The sequence below is a fragment of the Eschrichtius robustus genome, chromosome 4, assembly GCF_028021215.1.
Source record: "Eschrichtius robustus isolate mEscRob2 chromosome 4, mEscRob2.pri, whole genome shotgun sequence".
Classification (NCBI taxonomy): domain Eukaryota; kingdom Metazoa; phylum Chordata; class Mammalia; order Artiodactyla; family Eschrichtiidae; genus Eschrichtius; species Eschrichtius robustus.
The window spans coordinates 101,951,763-101,967,207 of record NC_090827.1 but is presented as its reverse complement, the minus strand read 5'-3'; the positions used below and the strand labels follow the sequence as shown (position 1 = coordinate 101,967,207).

At 36.0% G+C, this 15,445-nt stretch overlaps 1 protein-coding gene across 2 annotated transcripts in view; it reads right to left on the bottom strand.

Moving 5' to 3' along the window:
* Positions 1-341: 341 nt before the first annotated feature.
* PPARGC1A (PPARG coactivator 1 alpha) overlaps positions 342-15,445 on the bottom strand; it is a 293,001-nt gene continuing 277,897 nt past the window's right edge. For both annotated transcript variants that reach the window (XM_068543148.1, XM_068543150.1), the window contains exons 11-13: positions 8,770-8,891; positions 8,287-8,438; positions 342-1,974 (exon numbers count right to left, since the gene is read on the bottom strand). In XM_068543148.1, the coding sequence (XP_068399249.1) occupies positions 1,871-1,974; positions 8,287-8,438; positions 8,770-8,891 (378 nt within the window). In that variant the 3' untranslated portion in view covers positions 342-1,870. The remainder of the gene's footprint in view (positions 1,975-8,286; positions 8,439-8,769; positions 8,892-15,445) is intronic.

Sequence of the window (15,445 nt, the reverse complement as noted above, 5' to 3'; positions counted from 1 at the left end):
TATAATAAATAGGCTATCTGCAACTGATAAATATGTCTCTTTAGTAAACAAAGGAATGAAATATCAGTATTTATACAGGATGCATAACTGTAAAAAATACAGATAAATACCATCATCATACTCTGCCAAGGGAAAGAGATACTGGCTTCAAAGATAGTCTTCAGACACACATTAATTATTGTAAAAATCATACTGTAATTATTACCTCAGCATTTTGTATCAAATTAAAATCACAAAAATTAAAACAAAACAGCATTTTAAAAAGATTTCTGACCTCTAGTTTCAAAACTACTGTTGATAGAGAAAATAAAAACATTTCTTAATGGTTACCCATTGAGAGACTTTACATAAAATCATGATATCTTCTAGAAAAATTTTAGATGAGAAAATTTCATTCCCCTAACAAATCCAGTGTATAAAACTTCAAAGAAAAACAAGCAACAAGAAAATGTGGAAAAATATCGCAGAAGTGGTTAATACCTTTAGGGGGCTAGGAGATTTCTTGACAAGATGCTTGGATCGAAGCTCACCTAAGAAGGGATGGTTGTGCGTAAAGCATCGATTTGTTGTGTTGCACTCAACGGACACACACACTGTCCTTTTTTGTTTGTTTGCTTTGTTTTACAATCAAATATATATAAGCGGTAAGTTCAGCTTCTAAATATGTTAGTGTACAATAATTGTTTCACCTCATAGTTACATTTGAATATTCTCGATTAAGAAAAATTTAGCAGTTTTGAAAAGAAGGCTGCATTTACAGTGCATAGCTGTAACAAAAAAAGAACATCATTGTATCGTATGTACACAAAATAAAAATACTCCATTTAACATCTGTAAATACTTAACTACATCAGAGAATGTAGCAATTATACTATCTGAACACATCCCAGAGAGTTCTACCCAACTCCCATTAGCAATGTAACACCGTGCTCGCTCCTAAGAAAGAACCACTGAACAAGCTGCACGCTTGACCATTGACAAGGCTTTTGAAATTCGCTGTGGAAGATCAACATTTTGGACATTTACATGGGTGTCATGAGAAAGGACGAACTACAGAAACTTCAAGATGTTAGGAAAGTTGAGCTCGGTGCCCGAAGTATCCTTTCCCACCCAGATTCCATGGCAAAAGGAAAAAGGAAAAAAAGAAAGAAAAAAAGGGAGAGAGAGAGAAAGGATATGAGTTCTACGGAACCTGCAGTTTCTTCGGGATTGTCATATAATCATTACGTTATGAGAGAAAGCTTGCTTCAAGTTGATGTTGCACTTTCTTAAAAAAAACAGAGTACGGAGGCTGATGCCCAGACATCAGTGGCTGTCATTTTAGGGTGGCTTGTGGTTGGTTGGTTTTCTTTCCTTTTGGATGTACACATTTTTTTTTCCTTTTGAATAGAATATGAACATTTTGAAGTTCTAGGTTTTAAGTGTGTCTTCATGGAACTGCTGCCATTTGAAGTGGTTTGCCCTTGCACGCTCTGGTTCAGGTGCCCCCAGTCCCCACCTGTACATACACACTTCCCCCAAACCAGGCAAACACACACACCGCGTACACACACACACACACACACACACACACACACACCCACACACACACACACACTCCATCACCAAGAGACTCAGGGAAAGCAAAGCTGACACCCATAAATAAACATGTGCTTACTGGGTTTCCATTCTGTCTCTTGCCTCTTCAGCAGCTGTGTTCATGTAAACCATTGTTGTTCTTGTTGTATTGTTGTTGTTTTGTTTTGTTTTTGTACAGAGAGTGTAAAGTAGGAGAAATTCCTAAGTATGACTTGCAACAGTCTGTTAGGGAAGGACGCGCTGTCCCGTGAGGTATTCACCGTCCCTCTGTCATCCTCAGCCAGGGAACATGTTACCTGCGCAAGCTTCTCTGGGCTTCTTTCAGTAAACTATCGAAATCCAGAGAGTCATACTTGCTCTTGGTGGAAGCAGGGTCAAAGTCATCTGAGTTTGAATCTGAAAGAAACCCAAGCCAGATTTAGATGTACCCTTTGCTGATGGTCATTAACTCAGTCATCTAATCTAAGATTACCTGATTCAAGAGCAACTTATCCAATCGATATACTTTAAAAAATACGCCCAACTTTTATTAGTATATGATATTGGTGTTGGTGTACACATATATATGTGCATATATTTACATATATATTTTTTCAGAAGGTATTTATACGTATGAATATTAATATGCATATATATATTTGCAGAAGGTATTTTTACAGTATATGGTACTGGTATATATACACACCAATATTTTAGTTAATTAATTGTATATTTATATATTTATTTATCTATTTATAGCACATGTATATACTTGCAGAGGGTAAGGAGTGACGAGCATTCAAAACAGTCATCTATTGACTCATTTTAGATTTAAACACTCCTGGGAGGTAATCAGAACAGACCTTAATGTTTCTTTTCAATGCAACTTAGTCAATCAATATGCTTTAAAAATAAGCCCCCTCTCCCTTCCTGGCATGGTAAATGACTTACCCAAGGTTCCTCAACCACTTAGTTGGAGAGGTAAAAGTAGAAGCTGGAACTAATTTTCCTATTCAGTGGGATTGATTGCATTGAGCATGAAAGCCAGTTGAGTGGGAGAGAGGGAATTGTCAGAACTTCACCGAATCATCGCCCTGCTGCTCCCCTTTCAGGCGGGAGGGACATACGATCTCCAGTACCTTGAGGGACCCCAGCAACAGTGGCACAAACTCTCCCCAAATTAGAAGGTTTAGGAAAATGCTTCATGTCCAGAGAGGGCAAATGCAGCCTCTTTACTCACTAATAGGAGAGGAAAAATATACCCGCATAAATAAAGCCATGGTCTTTCTTAGATCCTTAAACTAGTCCAAGTAAGCTTTTGTGCAAAGCTCCACATGCCACTTTAAGTGGCCCTGAACAAAATGGGTGTATGTCAGCCACGTTGGGCGTCAAGTAAAATTCTGTCAAATATTTCTGATTTTTCTCCATTGACATCTATGAAAAAGTCAGCTATTTCTGCTGGTGTCTCAGCTGGAGAAAAGGTATCTTGGAAATACAATAGAGGGCCTCTGGCAAACACATTCATACTTTGGAAAGCACTTACTAGAAGAGAAAACTAAACCTTTCTGGGAAACGTTAACAATCTTACTAAAATATAAATATTTGTGTTTTACCCAGATTAAATTACAAAATAGAAACGCTCGGTGACAGAAAAGGGTAATACTGGATAATATGGGGGCTAATCACTGACCTCACAAGGTGTTCTTCTGAAAAGGTTGCAAATCCCTCAAGCTCTCCAGAACCAGGCTGATTCCCCTTCCCCACCGCTTCAATCTACTTTAAAGACAAGGAAATTCCTTCACATTTTTTTTTTTTTTTTCCCATTCTCACCATCCCTTGTCTTTACCGCATTTCTTTTTCCAGGTAAGATGAACAATTATAGTCAGCCTCAGATATAAAAACAGGACAAAAATGGCCCATCTTTCCTCACTAACATTTTATATGGTCCATCTTAAATTACACTGGCTTACACTCTTCTCTTCATAGCCTAATGAATACTTTGCTTGTATAACCAAAGCCTCACGAGTAGCTGTTGTTCAAATCAAAATCTTTTCTGTAGACACACAAAACAAGTCCTGCTCATTATCAGAGACTAGCCTGAAATCAGAATTCCGCTTGCATTGTAGATGAAGATGGAAGAGTTGTCCAGTGATGGCAGTCTGTGTGACATAAAGTCAGCATAGAACCGTCGAGAACATATATGTGTATCTTTCCTTGGAGGAAATTTTGAGAATATTTAAAATGTCTTAATTTGGGATTATTCTACATGAAACCCAGAATTACAGTGTTTCTGTATTTTCATTAGGAAATACTAAAAGCACTTTGATACAGTGGGTTTCAAGAGTTTCTACACTGTGAAATACAGTGGCTGGTGCTTACGTATATACCAACTTTCATGGGCATACCATGTCAGTCGGCACCCACAAAATCTTTCTCATTTCTTGAAAAGACAATGTGTTTATATGCAACTCCTGTGGCAATAACATCCACTCCACCCCTTGCCCTCCGCTAAAGGAAGGATATTGCAACACAAGTAAGAGATAATGAAATTTTTATAGGAATAACCTGAAAGCCACTCTAACAAATTAAAAAAATAAATTTTTATAATTAATAATACTGTATTAATAGAAACAAATCACATCACAACTGTATTCCGAGCACCTAGAAAACTGTTGGCACAAAGTAGGCACTCAGTATTTGTCTAATGAATGTATTAATCTTGAACACCCACATATTATTAAAAACGTGATTTAACATATTTGTGTTTAGATCTGGGATTGATTTACCAATGAATGGCAAGGGTATATGTAAAGTTACATATGTATTCAAGATGTTGATAATATAATACATTTCTTTGAGTTAATAAAGAGTTTGTGACCAATGTTATTTGTTTACTTTTTATTATTTACAAATTCTAAGCCATAACTAATTCCTGATCAAAATGATCATATTCTTAATCGTGACCCATCCTTCTATTTTGACCCTATAGTCCTAATTTAATTTCTGTCTTTCCTCTTTGAGATTTTTCATCAAGCTCTTTCAAATGGAAAGATCTATTTGTTTATAGAACAGTAAACAGAAAGACACACAGATTACAGATTCATAGAAACCAGACTCAAATATTGGCTTCATCATGGTAAGCTTGATCATCCCTTTCAATTCTGAGTCTCATTTATAAATCTGGCTCATAAATAGTAACTAGAATCATTGTGTTTTGCATTAATAGTATTGTAAGTAACCATTAAGTGGCCTCAACAGCAGAGAAATGGAGACCTAAATAGACATTTCTCCAAAGAAGACATACAGATGGCCAACAGGGACATGAAAAGCTGCTCAATATCACTAATTATTAGGGAAATGCGAATCAAAACTATGATGAGGTATCACTTCACACCAGTCAGAATGGACATCATTTAAAAGTCTACAAATAATAGATGCTGAAGAGGGTGTGGAGAAAAAGGAACCCTCCTACACTGTTGGTGGGAATGTAAATTGGTACAACCACTATGGAGAACAGTATGGAGGTTCCTTAAAAAACTAAAAATAGAACTACTATATGATCCATCAATCCCACTCCTGGGCATATATCTGGAGAAAACCATAATCTGAAAGGATACATGTACCCCAGTGTTACAATAACCAAGACATGGAAGCAACCTAAATGTCCACTGACAGAGGAATGGATAAAGAAGATGTGGTACATATATACAATGGAATATTACTCAGCCCTAAAAAAGAATGAAATAATGCCATTTGCAGCAACATGGGTGGACCTAGAATTTATCATACCAAGTGAAGTAAGTCAGACAGAGAAAGACAAATATCATATATCGCTTAAATGTTGAATCTAAAAAAAACTGATACAAATGAACTTACTTACAGAACAGAAATAGACTCACAGACATAGAAAACAAACTTATGGTTACCAAAGGGGATGGTGGGGAGGGGGGTGGGGGGAGATAAATTAGGTGACTGGGATGAACAGACACACACGACTATATATAAAATAGATAAACAACAAGGATCTACTGGATAGCACAGGGAACTCTACTCAATATCTTATAATAATCTATAGTGGAAAAGAATCTGAAAAAGAATATATATATACATGTATAACTGAATCACTTTGCTGTATGCTTGAAACTAATACAACATTGTAAATTAACTATACTTTAAAAATAGCAGAGAAATGGGATATGTGAGCTAACTTAATTTAGGAGAGCAAATAAAAATTTTAAAAATTGATAATCTATCTAAGATGATAGGTTGCTTTACTTTTGGTAAAATTAATCAGTATCACATCATGTCACTTTACTCTTGACATACACGTAAGCTCCCAACCCCTCTAAGAGTCCAGTATATGCTTATATGCACGTTATTCAGCATTCATGGCCCTAGGCACTTAACTTCAACTATTCAGGGAATAAAGACAAGACATATATGATGTTGTTTCGTTCCAAAGCTGGCCCCTGGTGTTGATTCTTTCATTTTAAAATAACTTGAAATTTATAACTTCTCATAACAATCATTTTTATTATAATTATAGCTACTATTCATTGAGAATCTATTTTGTGCCAGACACTGACACTATGCTAAGGGCTTCACAGACACATATTTAATCTTCACAACAACATTATGATGTATTTTACAAATGAAGAACCAGAAGCAGAGGGAGTTTAATTGCTCAAGGTCAAAAAGCTAACTCAGGTTTCAAAACCAGGCCTGCGAAATTCCAAAGCCAAGGCGCTTTCAACTACACCAGGCCTACACTCAGATCGACTCCACTTCCTGCATTTATAAGGCTGGAGGGAATTGGAAAAATCCATGCTATTACAGTACACATCAAACACACCTTTCAGGAAATCAGAGCTAGCTTAGCAATGGCAAAGTTTCTATTGCTGCTGGCAAGGCAGAGAGATAACTAGAGGAGAAGCATTCTTCTTAGAAATATTTCAGGGAGGCTCCAGTTCAGTTTGGAAATACTATCCCATGCTCCCTTTACCAGTGATGAATCACAATCTAAAGGCCCCTCTAGGTAGCTTATTTTAAACTCAAGATGTTTGGAGAGACTAGAAAACACCCTGGCCTTCATCACTGAAGAAAATAAGTCAAATCAACTCAAGACTTCAATCTGTCTGGACTGTTTTTATCAGCCAACATTTGAACAAATGACTTGCCACCTTTTATATTTTCATCCCTAGGCGTCTATCTCTCTAACAGTCAACTGCCTCTCCCCTGCTTCATACTATCTATTTAGCTTGTGAAGTGAATTATAGCATATTCCCCCTGAACAATACACCCCACCTGTATCAATTACTCTAGGAAGACATCAGTTCAGCTGAAGGAAGAAAAAAGCCCTGTATTTGGTATTCATTTTTTTGTCTTTATACCAAGCCAAAGCAAGTGCAGATAGACATATAATAATGCTTAGGAGCAGATTTATATGTTAATTTCATGATGATTATTATAAATTGATTTAAATAATTATGTCATATGCACAAGACATTTGCCATTTTCCTTCCTTCATTATTTCATGAAGGAATTTAAAGGCTTACAATACACACATTAGTTAGGGAATAACATGGAAAGGAACAAAATTAAAATTGGAAAGGAAATCAAGATGTCCATCGTGGCATTATTTATAATATCAAAAACCGAAAATGTGTTTAGCTATAATGGAACAATTAAATATAATGGCACTATTTGCCAAATAGAATACTATACAACCATTAAAATATACTGGTAAATTATTTTTGATCCTTTGAATCACAGTGGAAAATGAACTTATATAATATTAATCGAGAAAAGCAGAACTTAAAAGTGTATATATACGTATAATATGACCTCAACTATAAGAAATTTGACGTTCTGAGACAAAATACTGAACAGCAAATCCCATACTAGGTAACAGTGGTTATCTCTAGGTGATAGGCTGATAGGTGATTTTACTATTTTTCTTAATACCTTTTTATATTTTCCAAATGTTACCCCTTGAGTCTGTACAACTTTTGTAACAGGAAAAAAGGAATACTTATCTATTCTTCAGCTTCCTTACCTGTAAAATGGGGATGATAATACCCACTTCCTAGGATTGTTCTGGTAATTAAATGAGAAAATGCTTACAAAGCCTTGGCACAGTGCCTAGCATATAGAAGCACTAAAAAAAAACAGTGTTTTTTTTCTCCTTTTGTTTTAAAGAAAGTACAGTGTGATTTAGCACATGAAATTTTACTTTCTCCTCTCTGAGTGTAATGTGTAGAAAATGTTGACATTTCTAAGAGTTTGTGAGATAATAAGGAAAAAAGAATAAGACTTTTGCATATTCTGTTCTGCAAAGCAAGGATGCCAATGCTATAGCTTGTACAAAAGGATTCAGGGTAGGCACAGAAAGCAGTAAGAGATTACAAACGAATACAACACCTGCACACTCAAAACATACCACACACACACACACACACACACAAAGACATACCAATAGTGCAGAATTTCAGCATATGGGCAGACAGTAGAAACAATTTGCTTCTTCTCTTTGTTGCCGAAACTTAAGCCCCTTGCTTCTGAAACTGTCTCATGTGTTAAAAAATAAAAAACAAGATAAAATCTGTATTCAAATATTCCCTCTAGTAAAATAAAGTGATGGTCCAACCCAATGTGCCTACAGTTTACATATGCTTCCATTTTGAGCTCTACATTATGGATTCCTCATTCTATGTACAGTAAAATCCATACCTAGGTCTGCATAGTTAGACTTGAAAAATTGCTTGCGTCCACAAAAGTACAGCTCGAAGTCAGTTTCATTCGACCTGCGTAAAGTATATCCATTTTCAAGAGCAGCAAAAGCATCACAGGTATAACGGTAGGTAATGAAACCATAGCTGTCTCTGCAACGGACAAAGAAGAGAAGTTCAAAGCTAGTGAGGAAGCATTAGCATATATGACTGTAACCCTTTCTACTTTGGAGACTTCGCTGGTGCCAACGTCTGAACCACTGCATCCATTTATCAGTGTGATTGTCCTGTCAAGCAGCTAAATACTTATTTCTGGGACAGGAAATCTCAACTAGAAAGATTAATAAATAGGGATGAAAGAAAATAAATAAGGTTCTGAACTCAACATGTCATCTGTCAAAGCATTCCCATTCTAGTAATCTTATGGCCATAATTTTTTACATATGTCAGCTTCTAAACAAGAAATAATCTTGAAGATTCTCACCCATCATCCCGCAGATTTACTGTGCACTCCTCAATTTCACCAAAAACTTCAAAACGGCCCCTCAGTTCTGTCCGTGTTGTGTCAGGTCTGATTTTACCAACATAAATCACACGGCGTTCTTCCTAGGGGGGGAAAGTGAGAAGACACTTGCTAGTTCTGAAGATAGGAAAGAAGTTGAATGCTAGAAACATTTATAAATGTACAATCATGCATAATGAGAACCCCCCCAGAGCATGCCAATTAAAGCAAAACACACACTAAACCTGAACAAAAGACTACACTTGAATCAAGTTTTACTTTCCATTTCTTCAGTATCACTCTCTTCCGCCTCTCACTCTCTTCTACTTTTTCTATCCATCTCTGTTCCTTTGTCACATGAAATTTAATGTATTATAGAAGAAATGTGTGTAATGCGATATTTTTTATCACTGAATAGCTGAATAATATCTATTAAATATTTTAAAACTTGTGACTCGATTATTAATCTTCAAAATTGGTAGGAAACTGACCTGGCTTGCAAAACTCTTTAATTTCCCCTTAACTCAGAATTCTAATGATAAAATATACACATTTTTTAGTTCTATTGACAAATAATTGACATCCATTACTGTATAATTTTAAGATGTACAGCATGATAGTTTGACATACAAATTTTGACACCCCTCAAAATATTGATTCTTAAACTCTAGTATAAATACAAATTACCTGAGGCACTTATTAAAAATGCAAATTATTGGGTTTATTCCAGCTGTATTAAAAAAATTTGGAAAGTAAGCTTCAATGATCTTTATTTTTAACAAGCACACCCCAGTGATTCTGATACAGGTGGTCCAAAGACAATAATTTTAAAAATACAGTCTTAAAATACTGGCCATTTTAAGCCATGGGTCTCCAAAGAATAAGAGCTATAAAAGAGGCTATAAATTTCACTTTGCCAATGAATCTTATTTTAGGAACAGATGAGAAGGGTGTGGCCTAATTTTCACAAGTGGAGTCAATATTATCATAATCTGAAAGTCAACAGCAATTTATAACCTACAAAATATGGGAAGAATATTTTATAGCCTGAAGATGGATCACTTTTTAAAGAACAAGAATGCATTCTTAGTGTAAGAAGTAATCGTATATCTCTTATTCCAAGAAGACAAGGCCAAAGATGATGTTTCTCAAACTGAGAAAAGGTTTTTCAAGAACGTAAGAAGTTAGTATAACGAAGTGCTTAACAGTTAGCTTGTATGTCTATCAATGGCAAACAAGAATGAAATGAACTTAAGGTTGGAGAGATTTAAGTTAGACGGAGGCAGAGACTAGGAAATACAGGGCAAAGGTACAGATTTAGCTTGCCTAAGAGTTTTCTCTGGATGTGCTGAGAATATCTGAGAATATCTTTTTACATCTTGGATGATGCAAAAAGTCATTTAGGCTTAAAGCAAAGAGATGTCCTATGTTATTTACTGAACATATGTCCATTTCATGTGCCCAGTATTTAGCAAAGAACTTGGTAAAGAGTGGACTCTCAATAAATGTTTGAGAAACGTAACTGAACAATTCACAGATCCTACAATATATATCCTCCTAGGTGATTTGATCATCCATGTTTCTTCTTTTACCATATGCAACACTCATATTTCTGTTTTCATCAGGGAAGTTTCTTTGAGCTTCAGATTCAAATCAACAACTATCTATTTGACATCTCAGGTTGGATGTCCCATAGGCACCTCAAACTAGACCAACATTACCCAAACCAAACTCTGTAGTTCAGCCTCTTCCCAGTGGGTCTTTCTTGTATCAGTGAAGTTAACCTCATCTAGCCAGTTATTCAGGACAAAAACTCAAGTGCCTTCCTTGATTCTTCCCGCTTAGTCCCCTCCACATTTCCAATCACTCCTTAAGTCCTGTTGATTTTTACTTCCTAAATCTGCCTCTTTTATTGCATGTCCCCTAAATCAAGCTGCCAGCATCTCTTTCTGGACCAGTAAAACAGCCTCTTTACTTGGATCCTGTGTCTGTGTTTACCCTCCTCCAAACTATTCTTTCACTTTGGTGAGAATAGTCTTTACGAAGAGTACGGGAATCCAATAATGCCAATTAAGATCTAAAACATTTCAATAGTTTCTCATAGCATTTAAGGAAAGAACTAAATCATTAACAGAACCTACCGGGCACTTCAGGGTCTGGATCTATCTTCATCGTGGGCTTCAGTTCCCACATCCCATTCTTTCCTTTCCTCTATTTCCAGCCATATTGATCTTCTCTCAATCCCTAGTATGTACTGTGCTCCTTCCTTTTCTAAGGGCTTTGCACAAGCTGCTTCTCTGCTACTTGGAATACCCTTTCCACACTGCCTCTCCCTCCCCTCCACCAACATACACATACTGTCTAGAATTACAGTGAACTCAACAATCATTTTCCTTTCTGAGACTTGAGGTGATGTCCGGCTTTCTATTACTAGTTGCTCTGATAGAACACTCTACTTCTCCTTTGTAGTTCTGTGCCCAATTGTAATTAAATAATTAATAGTTTATTCGGTGTTTAATGTCTATCTCCCCCAACAATGAAAGCTTCATGAAAGTACAGACCATACCAGTCCTATCGACTACTATATTTTAACGGTACCCAAACATGAGTCTTCTTAATGAATATTTGTTGAAAAATCAATCAATTGCCAATAAATTAATCACTTTTAGCACCTAGTTCCAGACCCTTCGTTACGTCAAAGGTGACTAAGTGTGGTCCTTACTCTGAGACTCTCTAAGACAATGGAGAATGAAAACCAGGTTTGGTGCTTTATCATAGGAAAAACCTTGCCCAGGTAGCTCAGCTGAGTGTACTAACAAAGGTTTCCATGATTTGCTTTTATGGTTTAAGTGTAAGGACTCTCACTTTTCTCACTCCACTGAAACAGCTGGTAAAACACAATTCCTCTGACAGCAACCATTGAGCCTACATAACTGACCAGATGAAGTATAGCAAGCAGAGCGGGCTGCCTGATTCGCTTCCATGTAGATTGTATGTCTCAACTGAAGGCTGTAACTGTGTTGTTCCAGAGCACCCAGCACATCCTGGAGGTCAATAAATATAAATGGAGAGTGCGGCTCATCCCGGGGCAGTGCTGTACACTTGAGCAAGGGAATCATCACATCACATTCCGTTCTATTTATGCAGCCAGCTCCAGCCAAACAGCAGAATTTGATGGGACTGTTATCTAAACTTCCTGGCGCCTGCTTGCATGAGTGTTATTTATTTATTTTTTTTAATGAATGTTTTTAGTAAGGTTACTACTGTACAGAGGAAAAGGAGGGAGAAATGCAGAAGAGAGAGAAAGAAATTGAATCATCACAAAGAAATTGCTCATCTACTATTAAGGGAATATACACAGCCTATGTTCATCTTCAAGGAAATTCAAAGTAAACGTGAAAATCGACCATATGCACATCCATATGCAGACATATTGGGATAGTCTCTGAATTGCTTCTTTATACGAAACTGTATGCAACAATAATCCCAAAAGAAGATAAACCAGAGGAACTTTTATATCGGATACTGATACATTCTGCAGTAAAAAAAAGACACAACCTAGATAGGAAAGACAGATATCCAAAGGGCTGTTCCACAATCACTTAAATTACCTATTTGACTGTCAATCTTCTTTTATGCAACATAAGAATGCGACCACATCTTGCTATCTTACAAAGATCAGAGATTGAATACATGTTGAAATTCTCATTTGAGAAAATGATTAGAGTGTTTGGTTTTCCTAGTGATAAAAATGAAATTAAAAGGCATCTGAAGGTCTAAAAAGCAAAGACAAAAATCTTTCCAAGATTGGCCAAAATGTCTAGTGAAGAACTGATTATTTTTAACATGTTGCAGTTTTATTAGACAGATGAGTAGATTCCATATCTTTAAAAAACCTTAACATTTGCAGCCAATTTTTCAAGACATTAATTTCTAAACAGGAGATGAAAGGAAAAGAAATCAAAATGCTTAATAACATTTCCAACTTCTTAAAGGCTTGGAGGAACTCTAAACCTTTGGAAAAATCTCCTTGAAAAATGATTTTCAGACCAGTTTTCACTATCGAGGAGGAAGGGACATTTATCAAGTATATTTTAGCTTCAATTTTCACAGAAGCTAGTTTGCTGATGGGGTGGATAATAAAAGTGAAGATTTATGTTGCATTAACAGGTATGGTAAATCCTCATTATATCAAAACACAGGGGATAAACAGAGAAAAAAAATCTGACTGAATTAACTGACTTTGCATTATCAAAATCTTTATCAGAAAGTGTGTAGAGCCTCCCAGTTAGCTGGGGAAAACATACAATGGTTGTTTCTCATCAAAAAATAAGTAACTCCTGGTAAAAGGGGTTTGGCTAAGAAGAAAAGGAAATTAGTAGTGAGATTAACGTTTACTAAATTCTAATAGATGCCAAGTACTGTGCTTGATGCTTTTCTGTGGGTTATCTCACTAAAATGCTCTGCAGTGTTAGGTAACAATAAGGAACAGCCTGATATAATTTGGATTTTAGTTCTCAGAACTTTTATTCTACATTTCCAAGTCAGGATAATTTAAAAATCCCTCTTCCTATGCTAAGGAAACTGCATGTCAACTTTGGCAATGAAAGATTTATGTTCACTTCCAGATTAGTTACAACCTAACTTCCTCAAAAATTCCAAGGATATTACAAATACTATAGATGAGATGAGTGGATAAAATCCATGCCACTTCTACAGTGAATGGTATCGCTAGGTCCTCTATCTAAAAGATAAAGTGGGAGGGGTGAATGACCATGAAAAGGTGTGAATGGATAGAAACAAAGGCCAAAACTCTGACATAATGCCAAAACAAGTTTCCTTTTTTTTTGTTTTTTCTCTTGTTCTTAACATTGATTACACTCATCTGATTCAGTAGGCATTCAGTAAGTGACCGCTACTAGGAGACACTTTCAGGGGAGAAACAAAACTATAGCTTTCAGTTTACCAAAGTTACTTTCATCCAAGTACGGCCCAGGAATACTCCTTAGTGTCTTAGGTTGGATAGATGTGAATACATCCAGGTTAGTTTACTTAAGAGCTAATACAATAATAAGGGCTAAGATGCAAGTAAACACAGTGATAAGTCAGAAAACATGAAAACTATAGACTCAGAGCATGTGTAACTACTTTTGATAAAACTGAAAATTTCTAAGTTGTGAGTTTAGACTCATAATATAACATATTCACCCATATGGAATAGCTCTCGAAAAAGGCTTGAATAGAAAACTACTTTATTTTCTCCAAAAAGTATAACCATGAGAAATCACACAACTTTTTTTTTTTTTTCATTTGGAAGAAGCTGATAATTATCAGTGATGAGGCGCTGCTTCTGGCTCCCTGGCTGCACATTGACCAATGGAGAAGAGAAAAGAAATGGCACAGTCATTGCCCAAGCACATCTGGTTTTGGTTTTAAGCCCTGAGCCATTTCATAATGTCTAGATTTGCCCTTTAAATTAACATCCCATTATCATGTTTTCTGGCAGGAAACTGTAAAGATTGCAAATGGAATTGGACTTAGAACTCCCCAAGAAATTAGAGCAGTGACAGTTTAGACATTAAGTACTATACTCTGGCTTCCAGAGTTCCAATATAACCTGAATTATTTCAAGCCTATGAGACTGAGAAAAGCGGAGGATAAATTGGGTTTTGAGAGCATTTAGATGGAAATTGGAGGAAAACGGCAACTTAAACAATGGCAATATTCAACCACAACATATGATTCTGTGTAATTACTAATTATTAGTCTTTTCTTAGCTGTCTGATTTGGTGCACTGAAGTTGGTCTGAATAAAGACTTTTGGACACATACACAATAAAAAGTTTATAGATGACCTAAACCACCATCTCCTTCTTATGGAACTCAAAAATAAGTCAATATTATAGACCACAAGGCAAGGTAGCAAAGGTTAATTTTGTAAAGTATCTATTACATGATTGTAACATTATTTTTTTTCATTTCCTTTTGGAGCCTCTGTTTTGCTGCTCCCCTGATTATAAAATTGATCTGAATTAATGAATAATCCAGCACTGCACCCAAGATATTCCAGATATAATTTGCTATTTATTCATTACTTTAAGGGTGTCTCAGAAATCTGAATGGAAATCACCTACCCGACCAACTTAGGCAAACTGTCCTAGTTCCTTTAGCTGTTTCATGAATGACTTTTCAAACTAATCTAGTCAAATGAGTCAAAAATCATTGCTCGTATCTCCAAGTCCGTAAAAATATATTTTGCAAATTCATTATGGCACAAGAAAGCAGATCATTTTGAGGAAGGAAATCAATCAGAAAAACTTCCTGCGGGTAATCTCATTAAATAGTTCCACTATGCCGTCAAGATATTCTTCAAAATCTTTATTATGACTTACAGGACCCTTCAAGGATCTGGCTACCATGGAGCCCTCCAGACTTATTTCTTGCCTCTCCTGTACCCTGGTGTTCTAATTAAATGACTAGCAGTTTCCCAATATAGCTTGTTCTTTTCCAGAGACTTAGTATAAGCTAAAGTCTCTGCCTAGAATAGTAATTTCCAATAAAAATATAATGCACCATATGTAACTTTTAAATTTTCTGAGGCACATTTTAAAAAGTAAAAAGAAACAAATTTAATTTTAATAATATATTTTACTTGGCTC